We start from the raw sequence: 19,319 nt of genomic DNA on the forward strand, positions 1-19,319 counted from the left end.
GCTCAGTGGGCTGAACTAAACCCACACACAGGAAACACACACACACACACACACAAACACAGGCTCCGATCCGCTAGTCCAAATTTGGAGAAATAAAATAGTTCTGGTAGACACCACCACCGTGTTCTCAGTAGCTTAAATGAAATAGAACTGAAAAATAAGGTTAATCATCCCAGTTGTAAATTCTTTCCTATTACACACACAAAACCACCACCATTGGGGTTCCCTGGGACCCTCTGAACACTGTGCTTCCGTGAAGCCCACCCCTTAGAAAAGCAGAATCCTCAATTTAAAAACGCAGAGGGGCAGAAGCCACCGTGCCAAGTCCGGGCAGGCGTCTCCCAGCCACACCCCCGAGGGCCGGCCGGGCCGGCCGGGTCTCCTTCCCCCCCCCCCCCCCCCCCGACGGTCCCAAAGATAAATCACTCCTGTGTTGCAGACCTGGAATGAACGGTGACTCACGGCGCACTCACGACAGCCACGGCCGCCACGGGAGGAAGGAAAAATGTGCACTTTTTTTTTTTTTTTCCTCTTCCAGCCATGGCTGGACGCGTCGGGCTGGCCAATCAGGGGAGGGTGGCGGGAATCCTACCAAAGTAGGCAAAAAAATGCGGGACGCCGGCTCCCGGCCGCGGCGCGGGCTCCCGCCGGCCCTCCCTCCCGCCAGGCCCTCCTCCCAGTCCCCCTTCCCTTCCCCCGCCCCAAGCCCGGCCCCCACTCCGTCCTCCGCCCCGCTCCGTCCTCGGCGGCGCGCACACCTGCCCAGGTGGCCGCTTCTACGTGTGGGCAACGGCTGCGCAGTGGGCGGGACGTCACGTGGCCCTTCCTGACGGGGTGCGGGGCTGGGGGGGGAAACCGGTTGGTCCACCTGAGTCATCCATCCTTAGTCTGTCCAGCCCTCGCCAGCAGGTCCGGGAGGACCCACCCACGGCTCCCCTTCCCCTCTCCACCCTCCTCCCCAAAGACCAGAGCTGGTGACTGGAGACTCCGCCCCGCCAGCCCGGAGCAGGTGTGGGAGGCCTGCCTTCCCCACCCCAGCAGTCCGGAGTCCGTTCGGCCGCAGGAGTGGGGCGTGGCTAAAGCCGGCCGGTTGCGTAGCAACGACGGGCGGTGCGTGGCGTGCGCAGCCGCATTTCAGCCCGACGCGAAGCGCGCGTCCTCGCCCCCCCCCCCTACCCCTCCCTTGGTAGGCTCGCGCCGCCGCGTCGGCTCTGCGCTCGTTCGGTCAGTCCCGCCGCCGCGAGGAGGACGCTCTGAAGACTCGGCGCCGGCCGTCTCCCTTCCCCCCCTGAGTCCCTGTGACCGCCCCAGCCAAGATGGTGAGTGGGAGAGCGCTCGAGGTGTAGGCCGCGGCGGCTGAGGGCGGTGGGCGCCCGGGGCGCCGCGGGGTCTGGCCCGAGCGAGGGGCGTGAGGCGCGTCCCCGCCCGCGGAAAGGAGGGAGGGCTGCGGCACTCTCCCGGCCGCGGTCGCCCGGGCTGGGCTCCGCACTCCTGGGCGGTTCCCCGGCCTCGGCGTTGCGCCCACTGGCGTCCAGGCCGCCGGCCCGCACTGTGGCTCGGTCTCCCGGCTGGGCCTCGGTTCCACCGGCCCTGGGTTCGACGTTCCCACCGCTTGATGAAATCGATCCGGAGGGCCGCAGACCGCGGGGCGGGGTGCGGCCCGGGAAGCCCGCCGCGGGCTCCTCTCGGGGCGGGTTTCTCCGCTGCCGTTCGCTCGCCGACCCGTGTGCATTTTTGTCGACCACAGTTCTCACTTGAATCTCAGTGAGGAAAATGAGGCCTTCATTGAGCCGCCGTGGAGGGCGTGATGATGGCTGCGAGCGAGACCCTGGCAGGAGTGGGAGGCGGGGGGCCGGCCGGGCCGGCGCTTTGTCTGTCGTATCTGACAATCAGCTTCCTGCAGCACTCTCGTGGTGCTGGTCGAATCTGGCACTGTCTCTTTTAACCCTCCCCTGTCCGATCCGTCCATCCGTGCTTACTGGGCTTTTCTTTTAATCTATGGACGGTTCTGCCATAACTTGGCATGAAAGGGAGGAGAAGGCTTGGTCCTATTAATCAGATTTTAAAAGCTTTTTTTTAATTACTCGAGTGACTGAAAGGAAACATATGTAATGCATCCGAGATGGCGATTTTACTAAATTTACATAATTTCTCTCCTCTGAGCTGTGGCTGGAAACGGTTGTAAAGCAGTAGTCTCTCGTAGACTCATCAGGTGAAACAGTTTGTCATTTTCTTTGGTCTGCACACACTGTTACCATTTTTGGTCAATGATTTGCAGGGCAAAGCCTCCCCAGGCTGTGCTTGAAATATTCCACTGTTAACTGCGTCTGTCTGCCTGGAAACAGTTGGTTCCAGTTTGTCCGAATACACAATGTTTTCACTTGAGAACAATTTTGGTTTTCACTGAGGTGTTGAAACTTTCTTACAGATTCAGGCTGGCTCATTAGTGGAAAGGGGGGGAAAAAAAGAGACTTAACAGGTAGTTTCTTGATGACTAACGATGTGTAATTAGGGTTTGGCATGTAGTTTTTTTTGTCCTTTGGTTTAGTGCTATAAGCTACAAAGAGAATCAGCATCTTAAGTCTCTTTAACCTCTTCAAGGTTTTAAAGGTAGGCACTATACTGTTTTTACTAAAAGACTTAATCGAAGGGCTTTGAGTACTAATAAATTGGACCTTCACCAGTGATGCAAATGCCTCAAGAGGACTGGAGCTTAGTCTAGTATCTTCTGATTTAACATCTTTTTTTTTTCTGCTAATATAGACTTTTCTGATTGAAAACAGGACCAAACATGTTTACTTAGTACTTAAAATTAAGTCCTTAAAGCTTTGCTTCTAGACTCCCATTGTAAGGAAACTGAGTCATGAGGAGATTAGAATAAAGAAAGGGCAGAAATAGAACTTAACAGATTTTATTTGGGAATGAAGCTTGGGAAGAGTGACCAAGTTTGTTTGCTTGTTTGTTTGTATGGCTGAAGGGGAAATGGCACCCCCTCCTTCCCCCGCCCTTTACAACTAGGGTCTTTTTAAATATTAGGCAGAAAAAGTGAAGTGGGAGGGGTGTTTTCAGTTTAAGTCATTTTCCATCACATATTTTTATATAAAGTGAAGAGCCTAGTACCTCCTAGTACTTTGTGGGCCAAGTGAACGATTAAATATAGGCCTTGGGTGAATGTTTGTAATCCTAACTACTCTAGAGATCAGGAGGACTGAGATTCCAGACTAACCCTGGACAAAACATTTAAAAAATTAGACCCTGTCTTACCCATCAAGCCAGGCATGTGGGAACTGAGCTATAAGAGAGCTATATAGGTAGAAAGATTTAGGTATGAGGTCAGTCCCCAGCAAAAACTCAAGACCTTTTTTTAAAAAAAACTAAAAAAGGTCTGGACATGTGGCTCAGGTGGTTAGTGCTAGCCTAGGGAAGCACCAGGCCTTGAGTTCAAACTAAGATATTTTTTATTTATTTTTTTTGTCGGTCGTGGGACTTGAACTCTGGATCTGGGCGCTGTCCCTCAGCTCTTCAGCTCAAGATGAGTGCTCTACCACTTGAGCCACAGTGGCACTTCCAGTTTTCTAGTGGTTTATTGGAGATCAGAGTCTCACGGACTTTCCTGCCCGGGCTGGCTTTGAATCGTAATCCTCAGATCTCCACCTCCTGAGTAGCTAGGATTACAGGCCTGAACCTCCGGCACCCGGCTTCTAGATGCTTTTAAAACCTATTTCTGTTGGATGCCTGCAAAGAATTTAGAGTACAAACCAACCATTTTTAAAGATTGCTTTTACATTTGGTCTTAGACACAGAAGGCATCATACTTCATTCTGAACGTCACGTTCTCTATGTTTTTAAAACTATTTAGATTTGTTGGTTAGCTGCTTGGTTGCAGTTTTTGTTGTTTTATGCCGGTCCTTAAGGCTTCAACTTGGGGCCTGGGCACTGTCCCTGAGCTTTTTTTGGAAATAAGAGTTTCATAGACTTTCCAATCCCATGTTGCCTTAAACTACAATCCTCCTGAGGAGCTAAAGATAACAGGCATGAGCCACTGTTGCCTGGCAAGTTTTTTCTTCCCCCCTAACATTTTTATTTCTAAATAAATCTTTATTATTACAGTGTTTGGCAGAGAGGTTATCATTTCATAAGTCAAGTAATAAGTACATTTCTCTTGAGTTAAATTTTAACTAGTAATTGGTTTGTTCTAAATAAACAGAATTACTTCCTAGTCCTCAGTAAGTCATTCAGAAACACTTGGGGGGAAAAGCAAACTGGAATTGACTCACTTGAACACATTAAGAAATTTCATGATTTCAAAGGTCTCACTCACTATGAAGTGCCCCTTCCCACCCCAAGTGTACCTCCACATGAACCACATTTACACACCCCAAATAAAACTTTCCTCTGTGTCTACTGAGCTTGCCAGCTTCCTTGTATGTGCAAAGATGATTTACCAGTCTATCAAGTTCCTAGTTATTTGTTCTAGTTGATGTAGATTGATACATTGGCTATATAGACTTGCCTAACTCCTCCTATGGCCTTGTTAAGCAATTGTAGCATAGCTACATGCTTCTCTGTAAAGTAGGAATATACACTACCCCCTAGAACAGTTAAAAGTCTACCTGGCAATCTACCTAACTCTAACCTTACCATAAACAGAATGGTACTCTAACAAACTGAGCTTATTAACATAGACTGAATAAAATCTTCTACTTAGTGGTTAGTAAAAACAATTTTACTTAGAACAACTTGGTGAAAGTGATGATGTGCCTATTTGATATATGAGAAAACCGATTGGAATGGAATAATAGAATAGGAGAAGATCACTTTTTGTGACCCTGCAATCATACTTTAACATTAATTTTAACCACCAAACATAGAGTCAAGGTCCTTTTGTATTAAAGAGAGAAAAAAGATTAAGGCTGGGAAGTAGCAGGAAGCTCAGTGGTAGAGCACTTGCCTAGTATGTGGTCTTAGGTTCCATCACCAGCAAACAATGCCCCCCCCCAAAAAAAAGGCTAATTTTGTCATATTTCATTTATAATCACTAACAACTAAATGGTAGCTTGTTTTTCCCATTCCTTCTCCCTTTCCTCCCTAGAGAAAACATCTCTTTGTTTAAAGACTTAATGTAGCCTATTGTTTTTTTTTTTTTAGATTGCTATAACTTAGGAGAATATTCATTAAGAAAGATCTTCCCAAGGCCAAAGAGATCCTGGGATGAGTAAACCAGGGAGTCTTGAGGAAGGATGAAACAGGTCTTATCTCACAGTATATATATACAACAAGCCTATCCTTTTCAGTTATTCAGAAAAATAGGAATGAATGAGGGTGGATTTTTATAACCACTGCTTTTTAGGAGCACAAGACTCAGATAAATTTCAACCAGCACCCAAAATTGGTAGATTTCATTCTTATTGGTACTTTTATACTTTCAACTATACATATGGAAGCCTTAATAACAGATACTTCATTGGTGAACTTTTATGTATGTGTGTGCCGGTCCTGGGGCTTGAACTCAGGGCCTGAGCACTGCCCTGGAGATTTTTTGCTCAAGGCTAGTGCTCTACTGCTTGAGCCTCAGCTCTACTTTTTGTTGATGGGCTTTAGATTTTTATATAAAATGCTATGCCTTGGTACAGCCTCCAGTACTTTTTGAGTTTGTTTGGGGGGAGTGATTTTTTTATTTTTAACTACTGAGTAGTAGTCTATTGTGTGACTTAAATGCTATCCATTCCACTATTAATGACCATTTGGACAGTTTTCCATTTGTTTACTTAAGCTATTTTTACAACAGGTTGTTTCTACGTAATACCTTACTATATACTACTTCCCTATGTGTATTTCTTCTTGTTTTATAACTATAAGTAGAAGCCTGGGTTGGAGGGCATGCATATATATTTTAGTCTCTGCTGATGTGTTCTGCTTTGCTTCCCATCATCTGTAGCTTCTCGCTCTCTCCCTCTCTCTCTTTTACTCTTTTCCTTTCTCTCTCCCTCCCTTCCTGTCTTTCTGTCTTTCTTTCTGTCTTTCTTCCTTTCTTCTTTCTTTGTCAGTTGTGGGGCTTGAACTCTGGGCCTGGATGCTGTCCCTCAGCTCTTGAGCTCAAGGCTAGTGCTCTAGCACTTTAGCCATAGTGCCACTTCCAGCTTTTTCTGTTTATGTGGTGCTAAGGAATCAAACCCAGGGCCTCATGCATACAAGGCAAGCACTCTACCACTGAGCTACCTTTCCCGCCCCTTTCTTTTTTTAATGCCTATACTGGGGCTTGAACTCAAGGCCTCGGGGCTGTCCCTTAGCTTTTGTGCTCAAGACTGTCACTCTACCACTTGGGCCATAGCTCCATATCTGGCTTTTTAGTGGATAATTGTAGCTAAGAGTCTAGTGGACCATGTATGATCCTCAATCTCAGCCTCCTGAGTAGCTAGCGAGCCAGTGCCTGGCTTCTATATTTCTTTTTACTTGGTGTTATAAGACTTCACCTACCTAATATGTGTGAAATGGTTTCTCTTTATTTTTAACTTGAGTTATCTAAATAGTAGTGAGTCACTATTCTGGCTATATATACACACACACACACACACACACACACACACACACACACACACACACACACACACACACACACACACACACACACACACACACACACACACACACACACACACACACATATATCCTTTTTTTTTTTGTTGGTTGTAGGCTTGAACTTTGGGCTTGGGCGCTATCCCTCAGCTCTTCAGCTCAAGGCTAGTGCTCTACCACTTGAGCCACAGCGCCACTTCCTGTTGTCTAGTGGTTTATTGGAGATAAGAGTCTCACGGACTTTCCTGCCTGGGCTGGCTTGGAACCGTGATCCTCAGATCTCAGCCTCCTGAGTAGCTAGGATTACAGGCATAAGCCACCGGTGCCCGGCCCTTTTTTTTTTTTTAATGAGGAGCCAAATCCAAAGTCTTATGGTAGATGTACCACTGAGCTATACCCCAGCCCACCTCTTATGTTTTTATGTGCATTATACAGTGAATTTGACCTCATCTAAATCTTATATAGAGCTATTCAAGCATTTAAAAAATCAACAAGCAGGGGCTGGGAAGGTGCCTCAGTGGTAGAGCGCTTGCCTTGCATGCTCGAGGCCCTGGGTTCCATTCCTCAGCACCACATAAGCAAAAAGAAAAAAGCCAGAAGGGCGCTGTGGCTCAAGTGGTAGAGTGCTAGCCTTGAGCTGAAGAGCTGAGGGACAGCGCCCAGGCCCAGAGTTCAGGCCCCACTACCGGACCCCCCCCCAAAAAAAAAAAATCAACAAGCGAGGTGTTGGTGGCTCATGCCTATAACCCTTGCTACTCAGGAGGCTGAGATCTGAGAACTATGGTTCAAAGCCTGCCCAGCAGGAAAGTCACTGAGTCTCTTATCTCTAATTACCAGAAAATTGGAAGTGGATCTGTGGCTCAAAGTGGTAGAGCACTAGCCTTGACCAAAAACCTCAGGGATAGCACCCAGGCCATGTGTTCAAGATCCATTGGCCAGAACCTTAGCTTACAGATGAATAACCCTTTCCTTTGGAGTAAGATTCTTTCTAGGCCTCTTAAGCTGCTGCTAAGTCACAGAATTCAGTACTACGAATTCTAGTCAGCTGCCATTTTCAGGCTTCTGGTAGTGGTAGATTGATTGTAGGGTGATTGATTCAAGATAGTTTTCTTAGCCAAGAGAGATTAGTCCTCTCCACTTTATACTCTTCCCTCTTTTTCCTAAGCTGTTCATCTAACCAAAACATTAAAAACACATAGACCATAGGAGAGAACTCTACTTTCTGCTCAGATTTACTGTGAATTAAACAAAAATTCTCTGAGAGGTGCTGGGAAGGTGGCTCAGTGGTAGAGTGCTTGCCTTGCATGCATGAGGCCCTGGGTTCGATTCCTCAGCACCACATAAGCAGAAAAAGCCAGATGTGGTGCTGGCTCAAGTGGTAGAACGCTAGCCTTGAGCTGAAAAGCTGAGGGACAGCGCCCAAGCCCAGAGTTCAAGCCCCATGACCAAAAAAAAAAAAATTCTCTGAGAAGAAAAAAAAACTATCATAAAAATAAACATACAAAACAAGGCAAGTCTGACTTTTTTTTTTTTTTTTTTTTTTTTTTGAGTGCAAGGGCAGGGTTTCACTAAGTAGCTAGCCCTGGCTAGCCTTGAACACTCGATCCTCTTGCTTTAATTTCCTGAATGCCAGGATTACAGGCACACATTCCCCATGCCCAACCTACTATTTATTATTGATAGGATTGTTTTAAATAAAATGGTGCTTAACAAAGGAATATTCCTGAACATTTGTGTTTTGTGCTAATAAAACTTTTCTTACAGAAACTTTTTTTTTAATGTCTGTCCTGAGGTTTGCACTCTGGGCTTGGGCGTTGGCCCGGAGCTCCTTTTGCTCAAGACTAGCATTCTGCCACTTGAGCCTTAGTACCACTTTTGGCTTTTTCTGTGATTTAGAGAAAAAGAGTCTTACAGAGTTTCCTGTCCAGGCTGGCTTCAAACTGATCCTTAGATCTTAGCCTCCTGAGTAGCTAGAATTATAGGCATAAGCCACTAGCATCTAGCTAGTAACATTTTTTTTTTAGATGAAGCAAATCATACATGAAATAAAAAAAAAAACTTTATGCATAGTTTTGTTTCAGTTTCACTTTTTATTTTTTTGCCAGTCCTGGGACTTGAACTCAGGGCCTGGGCACTCTCCCTAAGCTCCTTTTTTTGCTCAAGGCTAGCATTCTACCACTTGAGCCCAGGGCTTCATGCATGCTAGACAAGCACTCTACTATTAACTCACATTCCCAGCCATTGATTTTACTTTTTGGAGCAACATTTTAGTTCCATGAATGTCTAGGCTTGATCTGGTCTTTTGTATATGTAAACTATGGACCATATTTTGAAAATAATAACTGCATATAGTAGTATGCACAATTTAATTGACTAAAGTATAGTGTATGCAGGAATTAAACTCCATGGAGTAAATCTTTTGAAAAATTAGCAGTTTAATGAAATAAATATCAGGATCCTGAAATAAGATTGGTAGGGGTGAAGAGTAAGAAGGAAGGCGGATTAATTAATCTTAGCCACTCAGGAGGCTGAGATCTGAAGATCACGGTTCAAAGCCAGCAGGAAAGTCTGTGAAACTCATCTCCAATAAACCACCAGAAAACAGGAAGTGGTGCTGTGGCTCAGGTGGTAGAGTGCTTGCCTTGAGCAGAAGAGCTGAGGGACAGCACCCAGGCCCAGAGTTCTAGCACCATTACCGACAAAAAGAAAAACAAAAAAACAGGGAACACGTACAGCAAGAATACTCATTGTACTTATGTGATAAAGGAAGTAAGAAATGTGAAATGAGTCAGAGGGAAGGAACATTTGGGATGGAGGAGAATGATGGAAGGAGTAACGACCAAGAAGCACTAGATACTTAGATGGACATGTTAAATTGTAACCTCTTCTACAACCTTTTGAAGTTTAGAGGGGGAAAAAATGCCTAAAAAAACAAAATTGTTAGTATGAGGCTCTCTGAGTTCAAACTCCAGTACCACCAAATGGATGAATGAATGAGTAAAAGATCGTTGAAGTACCTTAAACTGATTTCCATTGGGACATAATATTCCCCTCTAGATAGTCCATGAAAGTCATCGTTAGAATTTTCCCACATAAAACTTGTAATATTTTAACCACAACTCCCTCTGTCCCTGCCATGTTTCTCTGATGTTAGAAGCAAGAAGTTTTCACTTCCAAGTAAAAATCTTTGTCATTTTTCTTAAAATTTTGAGAAAAGTACAGACTTAGAAAAAATAAACATTGAGTTCACTCATCCCGGTGATAACTTTGGACAAACTTGCTTGTTACATTCATCAGAATCTGCTGTGCAAGGTCTCTCATTGAATTCAGTTGATTTCAGTCTATAGTGTTGTAGCTGACACTGTAATGCTTATGTACTTATTTCATTCCATGATTTGCTTTACCATGTTAAAATTTAAGAATTTTAAAGTTTTAAAATTTTAAGTAATTTTTAAGAATTTTTAAACATTTAGGTCAAAGCAATTAAAAATCTAGTTGCAACTAATCTAGTTGCAAATGTGGAATGGCTGAGAATTAGTTCTGTTGCAGTAAGACAATAGATGAGCACTTGAAAGATAGACTTCACCGCATACATAGGAGGGCCATTTGTCATTGTTTTGCTTTTGTTCAAGGCAAAGGAAGCCTCCTTATTACTTTATAGGTTTCTTCTATATTTATCTTACTCAGAAAAGCAGAGATGAATTTGTTCCTACAATTGGTTATAAATATCAATCTTTTAAAATGTTCTTCAAAGTTTTGTTGTATTTTCATGTGATGATAGAACTAAAGCTATTTTGCAGGCAGGCAAATACCAGAAAGATTCCAATTTGCTATAGAGTGATTGAAGTCAATTGTTGAAGCTCAGAAGCTTCGAGGAATTCTCACATTGTTGAAGTTTTGTTATAAGAATGTTTGTCAAAAAAAAAGAATGTTTGTCATTGGAAATAAGAACTTCTGCTTTATTAAAAAAAATGTTACTATAGCAGTGTTGTCAAAGAGAATAAAACATTATCTATGTACTTTAAAAGGTTCTGAGCTGGGCACCGGTGGCTCACGCCTGTAATCCTAGCTACTGAGGAGGCTGAGATCTGAGGATCACAGTTCAAAGCCAGCCCCAGCAGAAAAGTCCGTGAGACTCTTATCTCCAATTAACCACTAGAAAACTAGAAGTGCTACTGTGGCTCAAGCAGTAGAGTGCTTGCCTTGAGCTGAAGAGCGCAGGGATAGCACCAAGCCCAGAGTTCAAGCCCTACGACCGACCAGAAATAAATAAATAAATAAAAGGTTCTGGTTGCTCCATTGAAAAGTAAAACATGAAATTTATTTAAATATACTTCAAATATTACATTAACATTTAATCAATATTAAAAGCTTTTCATGATTTTTCCTCAGAGTGATTGAAATTCATTTACACCTTAAACACAACTCAGATACTTAAGATTTTATTGGATATATTTGATCTAACTTTAGTGTAAAACTTAGTTGAAAAAAATTCACATGTCTAACTTGCTCCAAATATACTTAAATTTCCAGTAATGGAATTCAGATTTAAAATTTTTATATTTGTTTAAAATACAGATCCTCAGCTGCAATACTCATATTTATAGAACTCATTAAACTCAAAATGATTAGTGGTCAGTCAACTTATTGAATAAGCTTTATACATTGTGGATGATTGTTGTTTTCCATTTGTAATGGGGAGTTAATATGGATACCAATACTTAATTCTCTACATTTCTGCACATGTCTAAGAATAATAAGATAGTGTATGAATTTCTTCTGTAAGACTTAACCAAGGTATTTTGTGAAATTCTTGAATCTGCACATATCAGTAGTAGAATGCCTTTGTCATAGTAGTCCACGCAGATGTTATTGAATGAACACTAATGAATAATGAGAGGGTTTTTTTTTTCTTTTCTCCTCCCTTCCTTCCCCCCCCCCCCCCTTTTCTTTTTCTCTTTTTGTACTGGTCCTGGGTCTTGAACTTAGGGCCTGGGCACTGTCCCTGAGCTCCCTTGTTCAAGGCTAGTGCTCTACCACTTTGAGGCACAGCTCCATTTCCTGTTTTTTCTAGTAGTTAATTGGAGATAAGAGTCTCAGACTTTTTCTGCCTGGGCTGGCTTTAAACCACAATCCTCAAATCTAAGACATCTGAGGAGGTAGGTTTACAGGTGTGAGCCACTGATGCCCAGCAAGAGTTTTCTTCATTATGACATAGGAACCGTGTAAATGGATTTTTCTAATCTTCTACCATTCTCATACATTTAAAAAAATACTGGGAATTGAGGTGTAAGTACTGCAATAATTAAGAGCTCCCCTATATACTACATAACAATTTGTATACTACATAAGAATTGAGTCTTTCAGTAAAAATTCCTGGAGATGAAGCAAGTATTGTTAAGAGTGTTATACCTTAAAGTGAACCTAGAATATGGAAACCCCTTAATCAGTGCTAGTCTTCCTTTTCATGCTCATTGAGGCATCTTGAGCCATAGAAAGCCACTTGAAGGCCTAATAAATAAAAGAAGTTAATGCTATCTTAGATAACTTTCAAATATTATTAGGCATTGTGTTACCTTGTTGTATTCAATTTTTATAACACCTGGTGAGGGAGGTGTTATCATTCCCATTAAACCATACTGACAAGTGGCTAGGAATTTCACACACAGAAGAGCAAAATAGATGTAACAATGAAAATATAGTAGAAAACCTCACCAGATGAATAGATAAGCACATGAGTACAGATAATCAAAACAACAGAGTGGCAGAATTACTAAATAGTTTTTCACAATAACACTGAATCTTAATGGCTTTAGGTCTTCAAGCAAAAAAGACAAATTGATGGACTGGATTTAAAAACAAGACTCAGCTATTTGGTGTCTGCGTGCGGGGAACACGTATCACTGACATACTCTAGCTTAAATGGAAAGAAAATGGCTTTGGAAGCATATGCAGCTCAAAAGCAAGCAGGGTGAGACAAAGGACAAAGGGGGAACCTTGGCAACAGCAATACTCACAAGACAATATGTTGGAAATGATCTGTACAATTTGCGGGGCGGGGGGGTTGTGGGGAGGGAAAGAGGGGAGAATGAAAGAAGGGGTAACAAGTTAGACAAGAAATGTAATCATGGAAGTGCCGCTGTGGCTCAAGTGGTAGAGTGCTCACCCTGAGCTGAAGAGCTGAGGGATAGCAGCCAAGCCCAGAGTTCAAGCCTCATGACTGACCCCCCCCCCCAAAAAAAAAATACATCAGGGCTGGGAAGGTGGCTCAGTGGTAGAGCGTTTGCCTTGCATGCCTGAGGCTCTGGGTTCGATTCCTCAGCACCACATAAGCAAAAAGAAAAAAGCCAGAAGTAGTGCTGTGCCTCAAGTGGTAGAGCGCTAGCCTTGAGCTGAAGAGCTGAGGGACAGCGCCCAGGCCCCACGACCGGATCCCCCCCCCCCCCCAAAAAAGGAAAGAAATGTAATCACTACTTTATGTAACTGTAACCCCTCTGTACATCACCTTGCCGATAAATTCTTTTTATAATATGGGGGTAAAAAAGCTAGCAGAGACTAGCCATGCTCATTTGACAGTTGACTTTAAACCACAATTAGAAGAGACAAAGAAGGTTACTTTGTATTGGTAAAGAGAAACAGTCCATGGGAAGATTTATCTATTGTAAGCATACACACCAAATGTCAATGCATCAAGTTTCATAAAAGAAACATCACTGAACACAAAAGCTCAGATAGTCTCCAACACAATAGTGGGAGACTCACCTTTAAATAGGTCATCCAAAGGGAAAAAAATTCAAGTCATCTTGGTAGGTCCTTCTGACCAAATGGGTTAATAGCTACAGAATATTCCACATACAGCTGAAAAATACATATCTTCAGCAGTCCATTCAACTTTTTCCAATAGATCATATATTTCCAGAGTTAAAGTCTTAAATGTAAGGAAATTGAAATTCTCATGTTTTTTTTTTTCTTTCTTTTTTTGCCAGTCCTGTGTCTTGAATTCTGGGCCTGGGGCACTGTCCTTGAGCTCTTTTGTTCAAAGCTAGCACTCATATCACTTGAACCACAGTGCTACTTCAGGATTGTTCTGTGACTAATTGGAAATAAATAAGTCTCAGACTCCTGTCTGGGCTGGCTTCAAACTGAGATTCTCAGATCTCAGCCTCCTGAGTAGCAGGGATTATAGGCATAAGCCACTGGGGACATCTATTTCTCGCGTTTTTTCAGACCACAGTGGAATATAACTGGAAATCAATTACATGAGAAACTGTGGAAAATATTCTAACACATGGAGACTGCGCTTTTGAACATGGAGTTGGACATAGAAGAAAGGAAGGGAAATAAAGACCAAAATAAAAACACAGCTTACTAGAATTTTTGGAAATAGAAGGACATGCTAAGAGGAAGGTTTATACCATCAGTACCTACATTAAAAAAAAAAAAAAAAACTTCAAATAATTAACCTAACAATGCATCTCAAGCTCTTAGAAAAGCAGGAAGCCAAACCTAAAAGCATAGACAGGGATAATAAGTATTAGAGGGAAATGAGCAATAGAAACTAAACAGTACAAAGAATCAGTGAAAAGGCTGGGAATATGGCTTAGTGGTAGTGTACTTGCCTCTAGCATGCATGAATCCCTGGGATTGATTCCTTAGTACCACATAAACAGAAAAGGCCAGAAGTAGTGCTGGCTCAAGTGGTAGAGTGCTAGCGTGAGCAAAAAAAAGTTCAGGGATGGAGCCCAGGTTCTAAGTTCAAGTCCCAGGACTGGCAAAAAAAAAAAAAAGTGAAAGAAGTTGATTCTTTAACAGCTAGATAAGCAAGACTGACAATCTTTTTTGAAGTTTTAAAAATTCAATTACATATTAAAAGCCCTAGAATAGTAAAAGATTGGATCAAATTTAGGGCCTGAAAAGCGAAGTTTTAGTCTTGGGGTGGCTGGAATCGAGCCCAGGTCTCCGACATGGTATACAAAAAGTCTACCATTGAGCCTTCAGCACTAACAATGAAACTGTCTTGTAGTAAAACATATTCACCCTGTTAAGACTGACAAACTTGTCCAGTCTAACCAAAAGAAAAAGGAAAAGGAAGGTGAATAGAAATAGAGATGAGAAAGAGGACAATCACAACAAATACCAAAGAAATCCAGAAGATTATCTGGAGTTCTTTTTTTTTTGGAGGGGGGGTCCAGTCGTGGGGCCTGAACTCTGGGCCTGGGCGCTGTCCCTCAGCTCTTCAGCTCAAGGCTAGCGCTCTACCACTTGAGCCACAGCGCCACTTCGGGCTTTTTTCTTTTTGCTTATGTGGTGCTGAGGAATTGAACCCAGGGCCTCTGGCTTGCAAGGCAAGCACTCTACCACTGAGCCACCTTACCAGCCCTATCTGGAGTTCTTTAAAAAAAAACACCAATATTCTAATAGGAAGATCTTCTAAAGAAGTAAATTTCTAGGTCAATTGGTGTACTAAAATTGAACTAAAAGGATGTAAGCCACTTAAATATCTATAATAAGCAATTAGGTTCAAACATTAATAGCCTCCCAAACAGAGAACCTGATTTCTATACCTTTAAAGAATTAACACCAATGTTCCTCAAACTACTCCATAAGTCAGAAAGGGAAGGAATAGTAACAAACTCGAAAGCTATTATTACTCAACTTGAAAACCAGATTAAGGACACAAAAACAGAAGGAGAAAATAACAGACCAATTTCCATGATGAACATGAATGCAAAGTTTACAACAAATTCAGCAAGCCCACTAGAAAGATTTTACACCATGATGAAGTTGCTTTTATTTCATAGAAGCAAGGATGATTTAATGTATATAAATCAATAAATTTAATAACATAAACAATATGGTAAAAATCTCATGATCTCACTAGGCCCTGGTAGTTCATGCCTATAATCCTAGCAACTTGGGAGGCTGAAATCTAAGGATCACAGTTCAAAGCCAATCTGAGCAGGAAAGCCTGTGAGACTCTTATCTCCAGTTAACCACCAGAAAAACTGGAAATAGAGCTGTGCCTCAAAGTGGTAGAGCACTAGCCTTGAGCAAAAGAGTAGAGGGACAGCACCCAGGCCCTGAGTTAAAGCCACGTGACACTGCCCCCCCCCAAAAAAAAATCACATGATCTCAACAGATATGGAAAAGGCCTTTGACAAAATTCAACATTTCTTCATGTTAAAAGCTTTGAAGAAACCAGGTATAGAAGGAGCATATCTCAACATAATAAAAGCTATGACAGATCTATAGCCAACATCATATTAAATGGAGGGAAAACTGTAAATCATTCCTCTACAATCTGAAACATAACAAGAGTATCTATTCCTCTGCAGTGTAGTACTTGATAGAACAGTAAAGCAAAGGAAGGAAATAAAAGGGATTCAAATAGAGAAGAGAATTCAAATGAACTGTTTGCAGATTGTATGATCCTCTAAAGACACTAAAGATTCTACCAAAAAACACTTGGCAATGTGTAGTAGGAAATTATATTAATTTATAAGATTGATACATTTTTCACATACAACAGGCTAAAAAGAATTCAGGAAAATGGCTCCATTCTGATTAGCCTCAGTGGGGGAAAAAGGAATAAACTAAGAAGGTGAAAGAAAACTGAAACCTAGAAGAAAGAAAAGATACCAGAAACAGGGAAAACCTTCCATGTTTACGGATTTGAAGAACTAATGTGAAAATGGCTCTGCTACTGAAAGCAGTGTACAGATTCATTGTAATTTCATCAAAATCCCAATGTCATTATTGGCAGGAAAAGAAAAATCAATCCTAAATTTCATGAGGAAGCATAAAAAACCCAAATAGCAAAAATAATCCTGAGCCAAAAGAGCAACTCTGGAGGTATCACAGTATCAACACCACATTATTCTGCTGTCATAAAACAGTATGGTAAGGGTACAGAAACAGATAACCAATGGAACAGAATAGAGAACTCAGATACAAACCTAGATAGGTATGGCCATCTGATTTTTTTTTTTTTAATAAAAGCGCCAGAAAATAATATGATCTCTTTAACATTGTTATTGAGAAAACTATAAGATTGAAACCCTGTAGAAGATTGAATCAGGACCTTGTCTTTCATCCTGTGTAGAAATTTATTCCAAATAAAACAATATAAATCCAGAAACTTTGAAACTGCTAGAAGCAAACATAATGAAAATCCTAGAAAAATATAGGAATAACTAACACTTTTCCAAATATAGAACCCTAATTGCTAAGAAAATAAGAACAAGAATTTAAAAATGTGATGACATAAGATTTAGTCTTCACAGTAAAAGAAATAATTGCCAGAATCAAAGGGAAACTAAAGTGTGAGATCTTTGCCAGTTATTCCTTGGATAAAGGGTTGATACTAAAATATATAAGAGGGCTGGGAAGGTAGCTCACTGGTAGAGTGCTTGTCTGTCATACCTGAGGCCCTGGGTTCGATTCCTCAGCGCCAGCCACATAAGCAGAAAAAGCTGGAAGTTGTGCTGTGGCTCAAGTGGTAGAGCACTAACTAGCCTCCAGCTGAAGAGTTGAGGGACAGAGCCCAGGCCCAGAGTTCAGGCCCCACAACTGACAAAAAAAAGTAAGAAACTCCAAAAGTTAACCACCAACAGAATAAATGGCTAATAAATGGAGAAATAATTGGAAGAGTTTTCAAAAGTGCAAATGGCTAAGAAATAGAATATTCAACTTCCTTACCACAAAGGAGACACAAGTCAAAATGACACAGATTTTTTTAGCAAGAATGCTGGGAACAAGAAACCCTTATACACACTGTTGGGTTAACATAAATTAATGAAACTATTATAAAAATCAGTATGGAGGTTCTTACAAACAACTCTGGCTGGATGCCGGTGCCTCATGCCTGTAATCCTAAGCTACTCAGGAGGCTGAGATCTGAGGATCGCAGTTCAAAGCCAGCCCGGCAAGAAAGTCCATGAGATTCTTATCTCCAATTAACTACCAGGAAAACTGGAAGTGGTGCTGAGGCTCAAGTGGTAGAGTACTAGCCTTGAGGTGAAGAGCCCAGGGATAGCACCCAGGCCCAGAGTTCAAGGCCTACAGCCAAAAAAAAACAACTCTAATGTTCTTGCTACACCACTCTTATACCTATATCAAAAGGAAACTAACTCAACAATACAGGAAACCTGTACACCCATTTTTACAACTGCATTGTTCACAATATTAAAAATAGGGAATTGGCCTAGGTGTTCAGTGAGTGAATAAAGTGTGTTGTGTATGTGTACACAAAGGACTATGATACAGCCATAAAGAAGAACAAAATTATGTGTAAGCAGGATAGAACTATTTAGCAAAGTAGACCTTATAAAGAATGACAAATACTGACTGCATGTTCTCATACACATAACCTAGTCCTTAAAAATGAATGACAGGCCAGGCGCCGGTGGCTCACACCTGTTATCCTAACTACACAAGCTGAGATCTTGAGGATCATGGTTCAAAGCCAGCCCAGGCAGGAAAGTCCATGAGACTCTTATCTCCAATAAACCACTAGAAAACTGGAAGTGGTGCTGTGGCTGAAGCGGTAGAGCGCTCACCCTGAAGAACACAGGGACAGCGCCCAGAATGACAGGTTTGCCAGTGAGAATGGGGAAGATGAAGATGAAATAGGGACAAATATGCTCAAAGTGTTTTTTACACATGTATGAAAATGAACAAAACCTGCTGAAATTATTTTTAAAAAGGAGGGAGAGGGGATGAGTTTGTGATTAAATTGTACATTTGAATGGAAATAACACAGTGAAACTCTGTAATTAATGCGCTTAAAAAAAAAAAGAAAAACGGGCTGGGAAGGTGGCTCAGTGGTAGAGCGCTTGCCTTGCATGCTTGAGGCCCTGAGTTCGATCCCTCAGCACCACATAAACAAAAAGAAAAAACCCAGAAGTGGCGCTGTGACTGAAGTGGTAGAGTGCTAGCCTTGAACTGAAGAGCTGAGGGACAGCGCCCAGGCCCCAGAGTTCAGGCCCCATAACCGGACCCCCCCCCAAAAAAAAGAAAAACTATAAGGAAATAACCAGCTGATTCCAATTCTTTCAGCTATTAAAAAATGACATACTGGCAAAGATAAGAAATTGGGAAACTTGAAAGTGGCGCTGTGACTCAAGCGGTAGAGCGCTTGCCTTGAGCTGAAGAGCGCAGGGACAGTGCCCAAGCCGAGTTCAAGCCCCATGACTGACCAAAAAAAAAAAAAGTTGCAAAGCACTATATATAATATAAACCTTAAAAAAATTACAGAACAGCACATTTCATATAGACATCTGTATACATAATTAAAGAAATTGGGATAAAAAGATAAAAGTCACTTTTATTTCCATGTAAGACATAAAGTTGTAAGTTTCTTTTTCTCCAGGTCATTTTGATATAATTTTGATTATACCATGTCATTTGAAGTTAATTGTCAATATTCTGTTTATATTATTAACAACTTCCCATAAATACGGTTTTAACAGCAGCACCAGAAGTTTTTCTGTGGTCATACAAAAGCTTACTTTCCAACCCCCCTTTCCAAATTTACTTGGACATTTTATTTCAAATAAAGTCAGCTTACTGACTTTATTATTTTTAACAGTTGTTTGACAGTCTAGGTTTTTCCATATAATCTTTTCTTTTAACCAAGATAGTTTGAGTTCTTCCTTTCATATTCTGTCTCTCTTGTCTCGTCTCTCTCCTTTCTCTCTCACTGGTTCTGGGGCTTGAACTCTTGCTTAGCTATTTCATTTAAA

At 41.8% G+C, this 19,319-nt stretch overlaps 2 protein-coding genes across 2 annotated transcripts in view; one reads left to right on the forward strand and one right to left on the reverse strand.

Annotated features, from left to right (window-relative positions):
• The window catches only part of Bfsp1 (beaded filament structural protein 1), a 57,115-nt gene extending 56,629 nt beyond the window's left edge, over nucleotides 1-486 (reverse strand). The window contains exon 1 of the mRNA XM_042666491.1: nucleotides 442-486. The gene's annotated coding sequence lies outside the window, so the exon portion shown is untranslated. The remainder of the gene's footprint in view (nucleotides 1-441) is intronic.
• Nucleotides 487-1,175: 689 nt separating this feature from the next.
• The window catches only part of Dstn (destrin, actin depolymerizing factor), a 30,482-nt gene continuing 12,338 nt past the window's right edge, over nucleotides 1,176-19,319 (forward strand). Inside the window, exon 1 of the mRNA XM_042666431.1 lies at nucleotides 1,176-1,319. Coding sequence (XP_042522365.1) covers nucleotides 1,317-1,319 — 3 coding nt within the window. The 5' untranslated portion in view covers nucleotides 1,176-1,316. The remainder of the gene's footprint in view (nucleotides 1,320-19,319) is intronic.

Source organism: Dipodomys spectabilis, unplaced genomic scaffold, assembly GCF_019054845.1.
Source record: "Dipodomys spectabilis isolate Male_0828 unplaced genomic scaffold, ASM1905484v1 ptg000365l, whole genome shotgun sequence".
In the NCBI taxonomy this organism is placed as follows: domain Eukaryota; kingdom Metazoa; phylum Chordata; class Mammalia; order Rodentia; family Heteromyidae; genus Dipodomys; species Dipodomys spectabilis.